A 15,297-nucleotide genomic window follows, 5' to 3' on the forward strand; every position below is an offset into this window, starting at 1 on the left:
GATAAAAAAAAATATAAAATATAAGCATGTTAATTGATATCTGGATTCTGTAATTATTGGTAAGTCTTAATTTCATTTATAAAAAGAGACAAAGTTTCAAGCTAAGTAAAAAGTAATCAGATTCCTAAAAATAAAGAAATATATATGCTTTCATTTAGATACACTCGTACAAAAGTGACACTGCACGATGACAATGTTTTGATTAGTAGCAAGTAAAACTATGATTTCCTCAAAGAAAGTCTTTCCTTTAGTTGTTTATAAAGGATGTAAGTGATTAATAGCAAAAAGATTAAAAAAATGAAATTGAGATGAATTTTCTTATTTATTATGCAGCCACGTGAAATTTGATGTCAAATGATCTCCCATTTCCAGACCATTCTAGCTTTTCAGGTTAGTTAAAAAAAATTTCACTATGCAACACAAATTGTTGTTTTTTTTTTAGTGGGATGGATATAATGAAAAGTTAATAAAAATAATAATTAACTAGCAGGAGACTCATTCATATGTAATATATAGATTTTGGCTTACTGTAGATGTTCAGTGTAAATGGAGATGCTCTGATATTATTGTAGCTATTTTGTTTCAACTGCAAAAGTAGCTATCTAAGCTAGCACGAACGCCTGGCAAAGCCCAGTCATAAAGTACACTTAAATATGATATTTTAATTCTTGCAGATTACGTATATATTATTATTAGAGTTAATGTTCTATTTATAGTATAAATATATTAATATATTTATATATATTATTATAGAGTTAATGTTATATTTTATAAAGTTACAATTTCAAAAATAAGAAAATATATCCGTATGACTTGGGTACATTAGCTTGAATGAAACTGAAATAAAAACATGTAAAATATATATATATATATATATATATATATATATATATATATATATATACTAGCAGAAGTACCCGTCATTGACTGGGTTCAAAAACAGCCTACAGAAAATGGACTGTGATTGATAAAATATGATAGGTTATGAAAAGGAGGGGGTTGTAAAGAGATAGGTTTTGATACTCCAAAATTTTATCCTAAGCAAAATATGAAATTAAAGATAATTTTTGCGAAAATATGTTTTTTGTATCAACTTTGTTTCCATTCGTAGCTAAGAGTTACAAACAAAATGATGTTTCCTTACAAAGAGAAAATGTTATATATATAATAATATAAATATACAAGAAAGAAAAGTTACTTTTATGATAGAAAAGTTCATTGGTTTGTATTTTTAAGTAGTTTGTAAAAATTCACGAACCGGTTAAAAAAAAAAAATCAAAATGGCAGCAACTTTGAAATGGAGGGCCCCATTTTCAATTTGAAGGAGGGGCACCTGAGCATTCTGTGTTAACAAATTAAGAGAGCTCTGTCAATGTAAGGAATATTTATAAACATATTTTAATGTTTTCCATTATTTTGTGCTTGAGGAATATTCGATTATGGCATGTGTAGTTTATATAAAAATTCATTTAAGTAGTTATCGCCTCAAATTTCGTTTTAATTTCGGTTTGCTGAAATTATTTCAAGTAAAGAGCATTAAAAACTATTTCAAAACAAAAAAAACATGAACTGAACTTTTATTGACTATGGTAACATTTATTTCTTGTATATTTATTTTTTCGGGTAGTCGTTTGTTGGCTTTTCTGCTAAACACTCTTACTAAATAATATCGACAAAATATCGAAAAACAAAGAAACAAAAACAGTTTGGAAAAATAATGAAGCTTTACTTACTTTAGTAAAATAATCCGAAACAGCAAAATGGGATATTAAAAAAGTAAACACGTAATTACTTTAGCTTTTAAAGCAAAGAATCGATATAAATATGAATAAGAAGAAAATGGCACCCTTTTCAAACAGAACGGCTTCATTTCAGTTTTACAGTATTGAACGGTGTAGTATTGTGCCGTCAGATTCAGGGTTGTACTATTGTAATGTAAAGAACACGCAGAAAGGGTTGTAATCAACTGAATTCCTTCTAGTATACTGACAAAAAAAGCTTAAACAGATATATAAATAAAAATAAAAAGGTTATGTAAATGTTTTTAAAAAGACACGTAATCACGTGAGCAGGATTTTTTCCTTCTTTTGACACAATAACAAGTAACGGTCTTATTTTTTATTATTTATCCATTTTCGAAAGAGTGCCATGTGCAAGTGAGGTAGGAAAAAAACAGAGTTATGCAAAATTTGTGTCGAGAATTGTCTAAAGTTCCGACTTTTTTTTTGACTTTCACTTTAATAAGAACATGAATTTATGAGGTGAATTTATTCGACACAATATGATTCAACTCAAAAAAATAAATAAAAGCTAACGTGAATTAAGATTAAAGTTAAGGTGTTATTGTGGACCCTCACCTCTTTTAAAAAACCTTGTTAAACTTTGTGACATATTTATATTCTATGGAGGTCAGACGCGAACGAACACCCAATAATTTTATTATACCATATTTTTTCAAACTGAAACATAATTATCAAAGTACACTTACGCAAATAGATATGAAAAGTCTTTGTTAAAGTTTGTGCCATATTTCCATGCATGAACGCAGACCCCACAATTTTATTATACCATCCCTATTGAACTTGAAACATACTTATCAAAGTATTCTTAGGTACATCTATATCAAAAACACTTGTAAACGTTTTTTTTCATGTTTTATTTCCATACTTTGGGAGCCAGGCGCGAAGGCAGACCCCAAAATTTTTATGAACCATCGTTCTGCCAGATCAAACATACCCATTCCTGATCCTCGATACATCTCCTATCATTATATGTAATCAGTTTTTTAAAATAGTCAACCATATAGAAGCCTATTTGTGACCAGACACACACACACACACACACAGACGTTCAGCTTTATATTATATATATATATATATATATATATATATATATATATATATATATATAAAACTTGAGTTCCTTCAGCCATAATTGAAACAGAAACCAAAACTTATGAAGAATTCTTGATAAAATTATTTATAAATTTTATAAAAATAATAGATGACTTAAATGCCATCAGCTATAATTGAAACCAAAACCAAAACTTATGAAGAATTCTTGGTAAAATTATTTATGACAAGAAATGGAAGTACATAATTAAATGACCCGGATGTACACATCGGCAAAACAATGTGCACTAACCCTAAGTCCCAGTGGCTACACTTAACTTTGTCTAGTGATAGACCTCTCAAAATATAACCAAACACTCACTGGTTGCTGGAATTTATTGTTCTACCGTCCTGAGCACATTAGAACACATGACCTTAAGTCGATATTGCAATACTTTTAACACTGTTAAATGTTGTGGTTGAGTTTTCCCCCACAGGTGCTCTGATATGCCGCTTCTCTCAGCTGCAGCTTGAGCATCAGGATAAATCTGGAATAACCGAGTTACTCTCAAATCAACAGGCAACGAAAGCATGGGGAACAAATTTTTAGTAACTGAGTTGCATTGGATATTTCAACTGATTCTGAAGGAGTTTAAGGTGCTAATTTGAAATCTGAAATTAGTTTTTATGCAACTTTGAGGTTAATGAAATTTTACAAATTTGAACTTATGTAACCCATGCATAAGCATTTTCACGTCCATATATATATATATATATATATATATATATATATATATATATATATATATATATATATACCCAGTACAAACATAAATCCTCCAGATATTCGTGCAACAGAAATTTCCTAGAATAGAGTAAAGCATGAGACAGCATAGGAAGTGATAATATGTTTGGATTAAATAGGAAAGAAAAACCAGAGGTTTTAAATGAGATGCTCCTAAAGTTAATATTGACTAAATTTTGTGACCTGTGTGAACTTATCTTCTTAAAAGGCCCTTGCTCAGGAATGTAAACAAGAATAAGGGTGTCATAACAAACATTTGGGAGCAAAATAGATAAGGAAATGAATGGGAGTGTTTGTTTAGTCTTAAGAATTCTACTTCATGAATAATTCAAGTAAACATTGTGTGCATATTTTTTACCAGTCAGGACTGGGGACAAATTTTTTACCCTCCTTGACTAAAATTTTTCTTTTGTTTCAGTTCAAATATGACTTCCATAAGGAGACATCATTGCGGAACAAGCTTGATGCCTTCTGCTACATATGTGGACGCTACACATTCAATCATCAGAGACGTCACCTATCCTTGTTCGTCATGCATGCCTACATGGCATATTTTAAAGTTCATCTTGGTGATCAAGACAAGCAATGGACTCCTCATGTTGTGTACTACAAGGAAATGCTTCAAGACTGGACCAAAGAAAAATGCAATGGTCTGCCTTTTGGAGTTCCAATGATTTGGCGTGAACCCACCAACCATGTAACTGACTTATTTCTGCATAGTAAACACATTGGATGTTGGGAAGAAAAACCAACAAGATTACATATTCAAACATTCCCTCAGCTATTCGACCTGCTCCACACTCTAAAGTTCCCGTTCTAGTTTTCAAAGGCTTGCCTTCATTGGACAATAAAGACATTGGACATGATACAAACAAGCAAGACAGTTTTGCTTACTTTCATGACATCCCAGGGTTTCTCAAAGAACTGAGTGTACCTTACTACCTACTAAATGGAGACTTTTTAGACAGTTCAAAGTGCAGTCTAAAGTGTGTTCTTTTACATAATGGCTATGTTTATGGAGCAGTACCTGTCGGTCATTCAGTGCACTTGCGGAAAAACTATGACAATATGAGAATGGTTATGGACTTATTAAAGTATTATGAACACAGTTGGATCATTTGTGTAGACTTAAAGATGGTCAACTTTCTTGGAAAACAGAAAGGTTTCAACAAGTTTCCATGTTTCCTCTATGTGGAACAGCCGAGCTTGAGACAGACATTTGATCCAGAAGAACTGGCCTATTTGTGATACTCTTGAAGCATGCATGCCAAATATCATTAAAGACCCAATTGTAAACAGAGATTAGATCATCTTTCTTCATCTTCACATCAAATTAGATTTGATGAAGCAATCTCTCAAGGCACTGGAAATCGAAGGTGAATGTTTCCAACACATCATCATAGCTTTACTAGGGTTAGCATTTGGTTGGTTGGTTGTTTTTGTTTTACGGCATATCAACCCTTTTCAGGTTATTTAATGCCGAATCCAAAGATTTTGAAGAAAAGTTTTTAATAGAATATATTTGTTGTTTTCAAGTCGGTTTCTATTTAATCCATAGTTGGGACCCTAACAGGTACTACCACTCCGGGTCAGAGTGGACCTGGGAGCAATGGTAATTAAAGGATGGCTCCACACTCCCCAAAAGCCTGCAAGCTGGGACCTCACCACTAGATATAGTTTAAGGTCATATCCAGGACCAGGGTTATAATTTGAGAAGATCAAAGCAGATGTGTTTGATGGCCCACGGATTCAAACCCTCGTTCGTGATGTTTGTTGTTAAGATGACTGCTTTAGAGAAGGCAGCCTGGTTATCCTTTGTGGCAGTCGTTCAAAACTTCTTTGAAAACAATAAGATGAATGAACTTGTGAACAGAATGCTCCTCACTTCTTGTGATCTCAGGTACAACATGAGCATCAAGCTCCATTTTTTGAACAGCCACCTTTATAAGTTCCTTGACGACCTGGAGGCTGTGAGTGATGAACAAGGAGAATAATTCCACAAAGACCTAAAGATCATGGAAAAAAATCACTTTTTCCATAACTACCAATGTAATAGATGCACTGAGACTAAAGCTGCTTTCAGGAATGCCAGCAACCACTGTAAAAGAGTAATAAAAAATGCAAGAGAGCTATACGCCCAGTCTGTCAAATCCAAAGTAGCTGATCAGCGGCTTGGTTCCCACCAGTTTTGGCAAATAACAAATAGGATCCTGAACAGAAGTGCGCGTTCTATCCCAACCATTATCAATGGACCAGAGGTCATCTCGTCAGCATCAGACAAGGCCAGACTATTTGCAAAGAACTTTGCAGCTAATTCTACTCTATGCGACGAAGGCCATCAACTCCCCATATTTCCTCCTATAACACAGAACACGTTAGGTAACATACAAATATATGTGCATGAGGTCGCCAAGCTAATCAAGAACCTTGATTCCAGTAAAGCAACTGGCCCTGACGGCATCCCAATTATAGTGTTAAAAAAGCTTCAACCAGAACTTGCTCCCATAATTACGAAACTGTTTAAGCGTTGCCTTAAGGAAAAGTGCTTTCCGACTCCCTGGAAAACCTCATCAGTATGCCCTGTATTTAAGAATTCAGGTGATAAGTCATCTCCCTCTCAGTACAGACCAATAAGTCTCCTGTGTGTGATGAGTAAGTTGCTGGAATCCATATTAAATAGTGAAATAGTCAACCACCTCAGCAGAAATAACCTTCTTAGTGACACACAATATGGTTTCCGTTCTGCAAGATCTACCGCAGATGTGCTAACGGTTATATCTCACAGGATTAGTGAATCTCTTGACAAAGGCTTCCTTTCTAGGGCAATTGCTCTTGACATATCAAAGGCCTTCGACAAGGTATGGCATAAAGGCCTACTTCACAAGATTTCCAGCTACGGTATAACTGGAAATGTTTTCTCAATCATTAAATCATTTCTCTCCGATAGGCTCATAAGAGTAGTGGTCGATAGACAAAAATCAGAGGCCTGCAGTATTAATGCTGGAGTCCCTCAAGGGTCAATCCTGGGCCCAACTCTCTTCCTGATCTACATCGATGATCTCCCTAAACACATACTTAAATTATTCGTTGACATCTATGCTGATGACACGACCATCTACGGCCACACATCAAAGGCTGTAAATGACAAAGTTCTCTCTGATTCTCTTTCCTCTGATCTCGAGCGCGTGGTTCAGTGGGGGAAGACGTGGCTGGTTACCTTTAATGCATCTAAAACCAAACTCCTATCTTTACATCATCAACGCTCTGATCCCCATCTGGCATCAATTGAAATGGATGGCTCTCGTCTAGGAGAAGCCCCGTGTTTTGACAAGCTTCTAGGTTTGTCCTTTACACCTGATCTGAAATGGAACACGTACATCAAGTCTGTTGCCAAGGTCGCTGGAAAGATGGTAGGATCCTTCTACCGCTCCAGAAGATATCTCACTACTGATGCAATTCTCTATCTATATAAAAGCCAAGTACGTCCAAGGACGGAATACTGCTGCCATATCTGGGCAGGAGCTGCTAAAAACAGCCTATCCTGCCTTGACAGAGTACAAAACAGACTTCGTGGCTTAGTGGGGGATGCCCTTTTCTCTACCCTGCAACCTCTCTCCCACAGAAGAGACGTTGCGAGCCTATCCTTGTTTTATCGTTATTTCCATGGCAGGTGCTCGTCTGAACTCCAATCTCTGGTCCCCCCTCTCCAATCCTTCACGAAAAACACCCGTCTAGCTGAATCCACTGTGAAAAATTTCCCCCACTCTTTATCTGTGCCTAAATCAAAACGTAGATTCCATGAACAAAGCCCCTTTCTTAGAACTGCACGCCTGTGGAACTGTTCCGTCTTCCTGCTTCCCACCTGACTACAACTTGGATGTGTTTAAGTCCAACGTTAACAAACTCCTAATGAACCACCCTCTTAAGTAAACACTTCATTAAATCTCCACACTAATGTACTGTACTTGCAATAACCCTTATCCCTGAGTGGCTTCCGGGCCTTGATAAGTGGTGACCACCGTGTAAAAAAAAAAAAAAAAAAAACGCTAACAAGGGGGCTGGAACAAAAGTATGATGGCTGACTACTGCTGGAGCATTAAACGAGATTGTCAAGATGAAGTGGACAAACACAGAAGTTACAAATGCAAATTACTTCCTGAATAAAATATTCAGACAGAAACTGATATTTCTAAGAAACGCTATCAGAAAATATGGCACAACCAACAATAGTGTAATATAATCTATCATCACATTTTAATGTTATGTTTTTTTTTGCCTTAATAAATATACATAAATGACTTTCTTGGCGTTTTAAGAATTAATTGAACAAAAGAATTGTGGCTGATATTGCAACTTTATATAATAACGAAAAATAAAAAATATAAATAAAAATGTCAAATAGCATAAAATCTGTAGCTTGCAGGCAAAATCCGACTTTAGATTTGAAATTTACTCACTCAAATTGACTATAGGAAGGTCTTTTTTTTTTCAATGAAAACTCTGAGATCATTTTCTTATCAACAAAAATAATTACATTGTTTAACAAGAAATTTGTCGTCTGCGCTTTTTCAGCTGATTTGTGATAAATCTGATGTGCTGAATCCAAAAATCACATTGTTTTTTCTCAATCAATTTTTGACCGATAGCCACATGTCTATTTTTACATTTTTTGTTCACATGTACGCATGTGTAGAGCATTTTAGAAGAAATTGGTGTGGTAAAATGCCATGTCGAATAATTGTTTCGATTGGAAATGATTATTTTAATAAGAAGTATTCAGGTTTGATAGTTCTGGGTGATTATGGCAAAAAGAGATACATTTGAAGTCATAAAACCTCAACATCTTCCAAAAATTAGTGCTCCACATACACAAAGAAGGACTAGCTTATGCAGGAAGAATTTGTGCCTTGCAAAAAAAGGAATGTCATCAACAACCCTTTGGTGGATAGAAGCAGAATACTCTCCCCACTGCTGCACATTATAAGCTCAGCTTAATCAAGCAGTTCACCAAAGCTCTGGACAAAGAATGGTAACTACTTCACTTGCTTGTGCCAAGTTTCTCCAGACTTGACCAGAGAGAAATTGAAAGCTGGCATCTTTGATGGTCCTCAGATCTGGCAGCTCATTAGAGATCCACAGTTCAAAAACTCAATAAACAAAGTGAAACTGGAAGCCTGGGAGGCATTTGTTCTGGTAGTGAAGAACTTTCTTGGCAACAATAAAGCTACGAACTCTGTAGAACTTGTTTCAGAAACCTGGGTTGCAGCATAAGCCTCAAAATGCACTACCTATTTTCACATCACACTTGTTTTGAATTCTTTTTCAATACAAACCGATAAAAAGTGGCAATAAAGTGGATACTTATTTTACGTTAAATTAATACAGGAAAATGATCCCCCACTTTTTGAAACTATAATTTCTTCATATCTTGGAAACTACTTATTTCCTGGAATTTTCAACAGTACTTTTGTTTTCTGCACCCCCGAAAGCTTATAATAGTGATAATTTTAAAGGATTTTTTGAGGGTGGAAATAATCCTTTACTTTTTTTAATTTAAAATGGAAAATAATTTACGTAGAATAAATGCACATGAGGCAACAAAGTATTTCGACAAAGTTATTTGTGCTCACTCGGTTTGTTCCGTTTCACTTGATCTTGGTTTTTGATTGCAAAATCAAAGTTGCTACTTACTCTATGAAATTACGGGTCGTAGCCATCTTCATTATTATTCATTCAAGGTTTACACATTTTAAGTGTGCATTTCCAAGTTTAGATAAGCAAAAAAAAAAAAAAAAATGTTTTATTTGAAATGACTCCTCATGTAATAATGTTTAAGAAACATTTTTAATGCCTACTGTGAGAAATTACAAGACTTGAATTGTGTCACTTCATTGGTTGATTGGTTTAACACATTGTTTTTTAATTAGTCCTTCTGATTGGTTGATTTGAAGTTTAACCTGTGAGGACGGGTATGTTCAACTGAAAACCTTGGTCTGGGGAAAGATTTCCAGCAGGATGGACACATTAATTTTCTTATTAATTTAAGGGCCTATTGAGATAATTTAACCTACTAAGTTAGGTGTTCTTTTTTAGATGTAATATCGTCTTTTTATAATCAGCAAAGAATGTTGATTTTAGGTTTTATCACTTTGTCGGAATTATTCACTTTTGGAATTTAAGCATTGTTTAAAATGAACTATAAACCAATAAACCAAAGACATATGATAATCTTCACAGGTTTTTCCCTACCACTTCATCACGAAGGCTTACCTACCAGGCTCAAGAGAAGCAGCAAAATTACGTAACGTAATTTTACAATCGAGAAAATAACAACCTGCCTTCAATCAACAGGTAAGTGCGCTTTTTGATGTTGTGTTTAATTTTCCACTCTGCCATGGTTTTAAGCTATGTGAGAATAAATTTCTCACAAACTTTAATTGGAAAATTATGATTTTAGTTACTTATAAATTTTAATTTAAATCGCAAAATTATGTTTTATTTAGTTTTAGTTTGCCTCTTGAGTTGCAGGATTATGATTTATTTCATTTTTAGCTTTGCTTTAATTGTAAAATAAGATAATTACTTTTTTTAATGTTGCGGCTATAACAAAGTAAAAAGGGTCATACTTATTAAGGGGCTTATTGACCCAATTTGAAATAACTTAGTTACAAATTTACTTAATTAAAATTTGTTCTTAAACAAAAAAAAAAATCAATTTCCAGATTTAAAATTATAACACTCATTACAGATTAAGCATATAAATTCTTACTGTTTTTAATTCAATTTTAATTATAACTTTTCAGTGAAGCATTATTGCTAAACTTGGGCTTTAAGTTAACCTTGAATTTATTTTTCACTGCGTGGTTGCCTGTGCCGATTTGAAACAGATTTTTTTCTCTTCTTTGCAAACATTTATTGCGAACCTTAGAATAGAGATTATTTTTTCTTCAAAAAATTTTTTTTTTCTCTTCAATTAAATGTAAATTTGTTGCTATTTGAGGGGGAACAGGTATTATTCTCTCCTTCGTATTTTATTCTTGTTTTGTTCCATCTTGTGGATATTGCCTGGGTTTGTTTGCAGAGGTCCTTTATAATTTTCCTTTCTTCCTTTGTAGTTGTTAATTTACGTTAGAAGTTAAAAAGTGCCGTATTACGATCACAGTGAAATGGCTGAATGAAAATTCCTCCTTGATTACAATTGAATCGAGAGTAGCGGACGTGGAAAAATGGCTAAATGAATTGAACGACATATGATCAGATTATTTTGAAATCTTCCCAGGATAAGCGGTTGATGCTTTGTCAAGATTCTGAAATATTTTCTTCCAATATTAGGGAAGTATTACATAAATGAAAGACTGGCCCTGTTTCTCTTCAGCTTTTAAGGTTGGATTTGGAATGTCCAAGTTTTAGTGGGTCTCCATCAGCCAACAAATTTTAATTTTAGAACCTTCCTGAGAAGATTTAAATTTTGCATGACCAAGGGAAAAGGATAAATTACTTCTCCTTAAATCCAAGTTGAAGAGGAAAGCCTATGACTTAATCTCAAATATCTTTCTGGAAAAAAAAGTTACTCAAGAATAATGGATGTTAATAGAGCAACCCGTGTTTTTTTATGCTGATCGCCATGCAACTCAACGCCCAAGGAGTACCATTGTTTTTAATTTGTGGTCTTTTCTTTACGTTCTTTCCTTGGAATTTACCCCTTCCCCCACCAATAAACCTTACTTTTTTTGGATAACCTTTACGGAGATGGTCCCAACGTCCGCCTCGTTCTGAGCTTGGAGAGGCCGTTTGACGTAGGCGGTGTCGAGGCAGAAAATTACCCCTTCAATAAAGTGCCCAGTTGTTAACTTAAGGAGAAAAAAAAACCGTTCCAATAATTAGAATTTTTGTTTTATTTTAAACAGTTCAAATAATTAGAATTTTAAATAATAAACAGTTCAAATAATTAGAATTTTACAAAATAAAAACTTCAAATAATTAGAATTTTACAAAATAAACAGTTCAAATTTTTGATAATTCAACTGTTCAAATAATTGGAATTTTACAAAATAAACAGTTCAAATAATTAGAATTTAAAAACAAAAAAACAGTCCACATGATTAGAATAGTTCCACGTGGTTAGTTAACCCTGTAAAATTCTGTGATTTGTTTCACAATATTTGTAAAAGCATCTGTCTGTGACATATCGCATATTTTAGGGTTAGGGTAATTTTCTGCCTCGACACCGCCTACGTCAGACGGCCTCTCCCCGAACTCAGAACGAGGCGGACGTCGGGACCATCTCCGTAAAGGATAACCCTTTTTTTTTTTTACACCAATGCCGGTGGCGGGCAGGGGGATTCCAGTTACATATGGCATATTTAGCTTCTTTTGACGTTTTTTCGTTATAGGAAAACAAGATGGCCGCCATTAAAAATGATAAGGATCACGTTGGATACTGAAGGTCTTCAAATATGGATAAGTGCGTGTTTGCGCAAAAAATAAATGCGATATTCGTTCTCAGCGTACCCGAAAACTTTTAAATGTCGACAAATTAAAGGTAAATACTGAGGGGTCGGTAAACTAAAAATTTACCTTAAATCGCTGTCGACTATCTTAACAAGCACCAAATCAATTTCGTTCGGTTCAAATCCGGGTTTGTATTACTGTACACATAGATTCGAAAAAGTTGTCAAAAAACAAATATATAACAAATAAATGTTATCAAAAGCAAGATAAGTTACGTTTCTACCAAACTGGATATATTTTTCGTGTTTTTATTCAATGTAACATGTTTATTCAGCTCGAAAAACATACATTGTTTACCGATGTAATACATCGGTAAACAATGTATGTTTTTCGAGCTGATTCGAAAATTCAAAATGGCGCCCGACTCTCTCTTTAACACGGTAAGTTCTGGAAAAGGTGTTATAAATAATAAACTAGACAAAATACTATTTAAAAACCACCGAATATATGTCAACCTATGTCACGGTAAGCGAGTTTCTAACAGTATTTTGTCTAGTTTTATATTTATAGCACCTTTTCCCAAACTTACCGTGTTAAAGAGAGAGTCGGGAGCCATTTTGAATTTTCCAATACATCGGTAAACACAGTATGTTTTTCGAGCTGAATAAACATGTTACATTAAATAAAAACACTGAAAACATATCCAGTTAGGTAAAAAGTAACTTATCTTGTCTTTGATAACATTTATTTGTCATATATTTGTTTTTTGACAACTTTTTCGAATCTATGTGTAGTAATACAAACCCTAAATTCTGTAGAAGCACCTTTTTATTATAAGAGACTGGAATGATTGTAAAAAATAACCATAAGCTTACCTTGCCGGAGCCAGTTGGTCCCCAAAATATGATGGAAGGCGGTATAGAATTTGTCAAGAGAATCCTTCGCAAAAAAGTGTTCTCCCCCAAAGACATGTTCTGCCCAATGAAATCTGACAGACACTTTGGTCTCATAGATTCCGCCAACGGAATCTTAAAATTAAACAACTCGTTATCAAATGGATAGACACCTTTTTTCTTTTCATCATCTGTTGTTGTTGTTGTTGTTGATGATGATGATGATGATTTCGAACTTAAGGATGAACTTTCTCCTTCATTGGTTTTTGTTGAGGAATTCAAAATATTTGTGTTTTTCGTTGACAATGTTAAATAAGAAGTGCTTTTAAAGGCCTTGCTGGGTGAAATTATTGGGGATGTTTTCCCCTTTAAAGGTCCGTTGTCATCAGGTTTAAGTTTTTTTGCTTCTTTTTGTGGTGCTTGCAAACAACCCCATGCCGCCGATTTAGTGTGACCACTTTCTATTTTTCGTTTCATGGGCGATTTCTCAAGATTTCTATCATGCACGGGTTCATTCTGATCTCCTTTCCCGTCGTTTGGCTCCCGTTCAGAATTCAGACAGTCGTTCACGTGTTGATTTATCAAATACTTTGAAAAGTTTTTCTCGCACACCGGACAAGTGACAATCGACATGACTGTAAAAACAAAAACGTGTGTCTTTTTAATTACAAGGGAGATAACTCCTGTCAGTAAATAACGCGTAGATTTTTTTTCTTCTTTTTTTTCTGGTTGTATTTCATTTACAACCTAATAATATACTTCAATGAGCAATATCTGATAACATTAAATAATCCTTCCTGAAAAATAAAATTAATAATGACTGAAATGTTTAAATGTTGCCGTCATGTTCTTGATATTTTGGGGGGGGGGGATTGTTGTGACATGGACTTCGTGGTAGAGTTACAAGGAGGAGAGTCGCAACCTGGACTTAGGGTTAGTGCTAGAGTTAAGGAGGGGATGTTGTTGCCACTCTAACTTAGGGTTAGTGTTAATTTAATAATCCTCCCTCGAAAAAAAATTTAAAAGGAAAACTATACAATTTTTATTTTTTAACAAAAATAATTCTGAATAATTATATACCAATGAAAAATTAGCCTCAAAACGCTATTCAGTTAGACAATTGCCAATAAATGGATAATTATTTTATATCAACTTCATATGCGAAACTGATCCCCCTATTTTAAATTATATTAGATTTTTTGGGTTTGTATTACTGTACACATAGATTCGAAAAAGTTGTCAAAAAACAAATATATAACAAATAAATGTTATCAAAGGCAAGATAAGTTACTTTTCTGCCAAACTGGATATATTTTTTGTGTTTTTATTCAATGTAATATATTTATTCAGTTCGAAAAACATACAGTGTTTACCGATGTATTGAAAATTCAAGATGGCGTCTCACACTCTCTTTAACACCGTAAGTTTGGAAAAAGGTGTTATAAATAAAAAAAACTATACAAAATACTATTAAAAACCCGCCGAATATATGTCAACCTATGTCACGGTAACATATATTGAGCGAGTTTTTAACCGTATTTTATCCGGTTTTTTATTTATTACATCTTTTCCCACACTTACCGTGTTAAAGAGAGAATCAGACGTCATATTGAATGTTCCAATACATCGGTAAACACTGTATGGTTTTCGAGCTGAATAAACATGTTCGCAGAGCCAAACAGGTAAGGCAGTACCTGTAGAAGAGCACCTTTCAAACGAAGATGCCGGGACAGACCCCTTGAAGTCTACGGAGAGGCGCTGAAAGGGAGCAGTAGGGCTGAAGAACTGAGGCTTTATTTTTTCACATGTTGTCCACTCGGATGTCACGCGCCGAACTTCATCAATTGAGTATGGCATATTTTGTGATCATATAAAGTGCCAAAAACGCTGTACTTCAGGGTGTATTAATGAACTGTGTATGGCCCTTAGCTCCTCCAAGGAGGAAGCAGCAGCACCATACACTCTCAATAAAGCATCGGCAACAATGTTTTTACTTCCCGGATGGTGTTTTATATCGTATGAGAATGGGAGAAGCTCCATTTTCCACTGAATGATTATATCATTTTAATTTTTCCTCGATTAGCTGGCTTATACATAAAAGATACGGCTTGCTGGTCTGTTACAATAGTGAAGTGCTCCCCAGCAAGGAGGTCCCTCCATTTTCGGACACATTCAACTATTGTGTAAGCCTCTTTTTCAACTATGTGTAGTCGTATTTTCGATGGGTTTAGTGAGCAGGAAAAAAACGTTACAGGCCTATCAGCCTGTAAGAAAGTGTCTCTGATAGACTTTTTTGAGGCATCGGTTTCGATATTAA

At 34.4% G+C, this 15,297-nt stretch overlaps 1 protein-coding gene across 2 annotated transcripts in view; it reads right to left on the reverse strand.

Moving 5' to 3' along the window:
- Positions 1–13,660, reverse strand: part of LOC145257792 (ATPase WRNIP1-like) — a 45,847-nt gene extending 32,187 nt beyond the window's left edge. Inside the window, exon 1 of one of the 2 annotated variants that reach the window (XM_080115691.1) lies at positions 12,963–13,660. In XM_080115691.1, the coding sequence (XP_079971817.1) occupies positions 12,963–13,613 (651 nt within the window). In that variant the 5' untranslated portion in view covers positions 13,614–13,660. The remainder of the gene's footprint in view (positions 1–12,962) is intronic. The other variant, XM_080115698.1, reaches the window with a different exon arrangement.
- Between the last annotated feature and the right edge of the window lie 1,637 nt (positions 13,661–15,297).

Source organism: Euprymna scolopes, chromosome 1 (assembly GCF_053919585.1).
Source record: "Euprymna scolopes isolate OS-2025 chromosome 1, ASM5391958v1, whole genome shotgun sequence".
NCBI lineage: Eukaryota > Metazoa > Mollusca > Cephalopoda > Sepiida > Sepiolidae > Euprymna > Euprymna scolopes.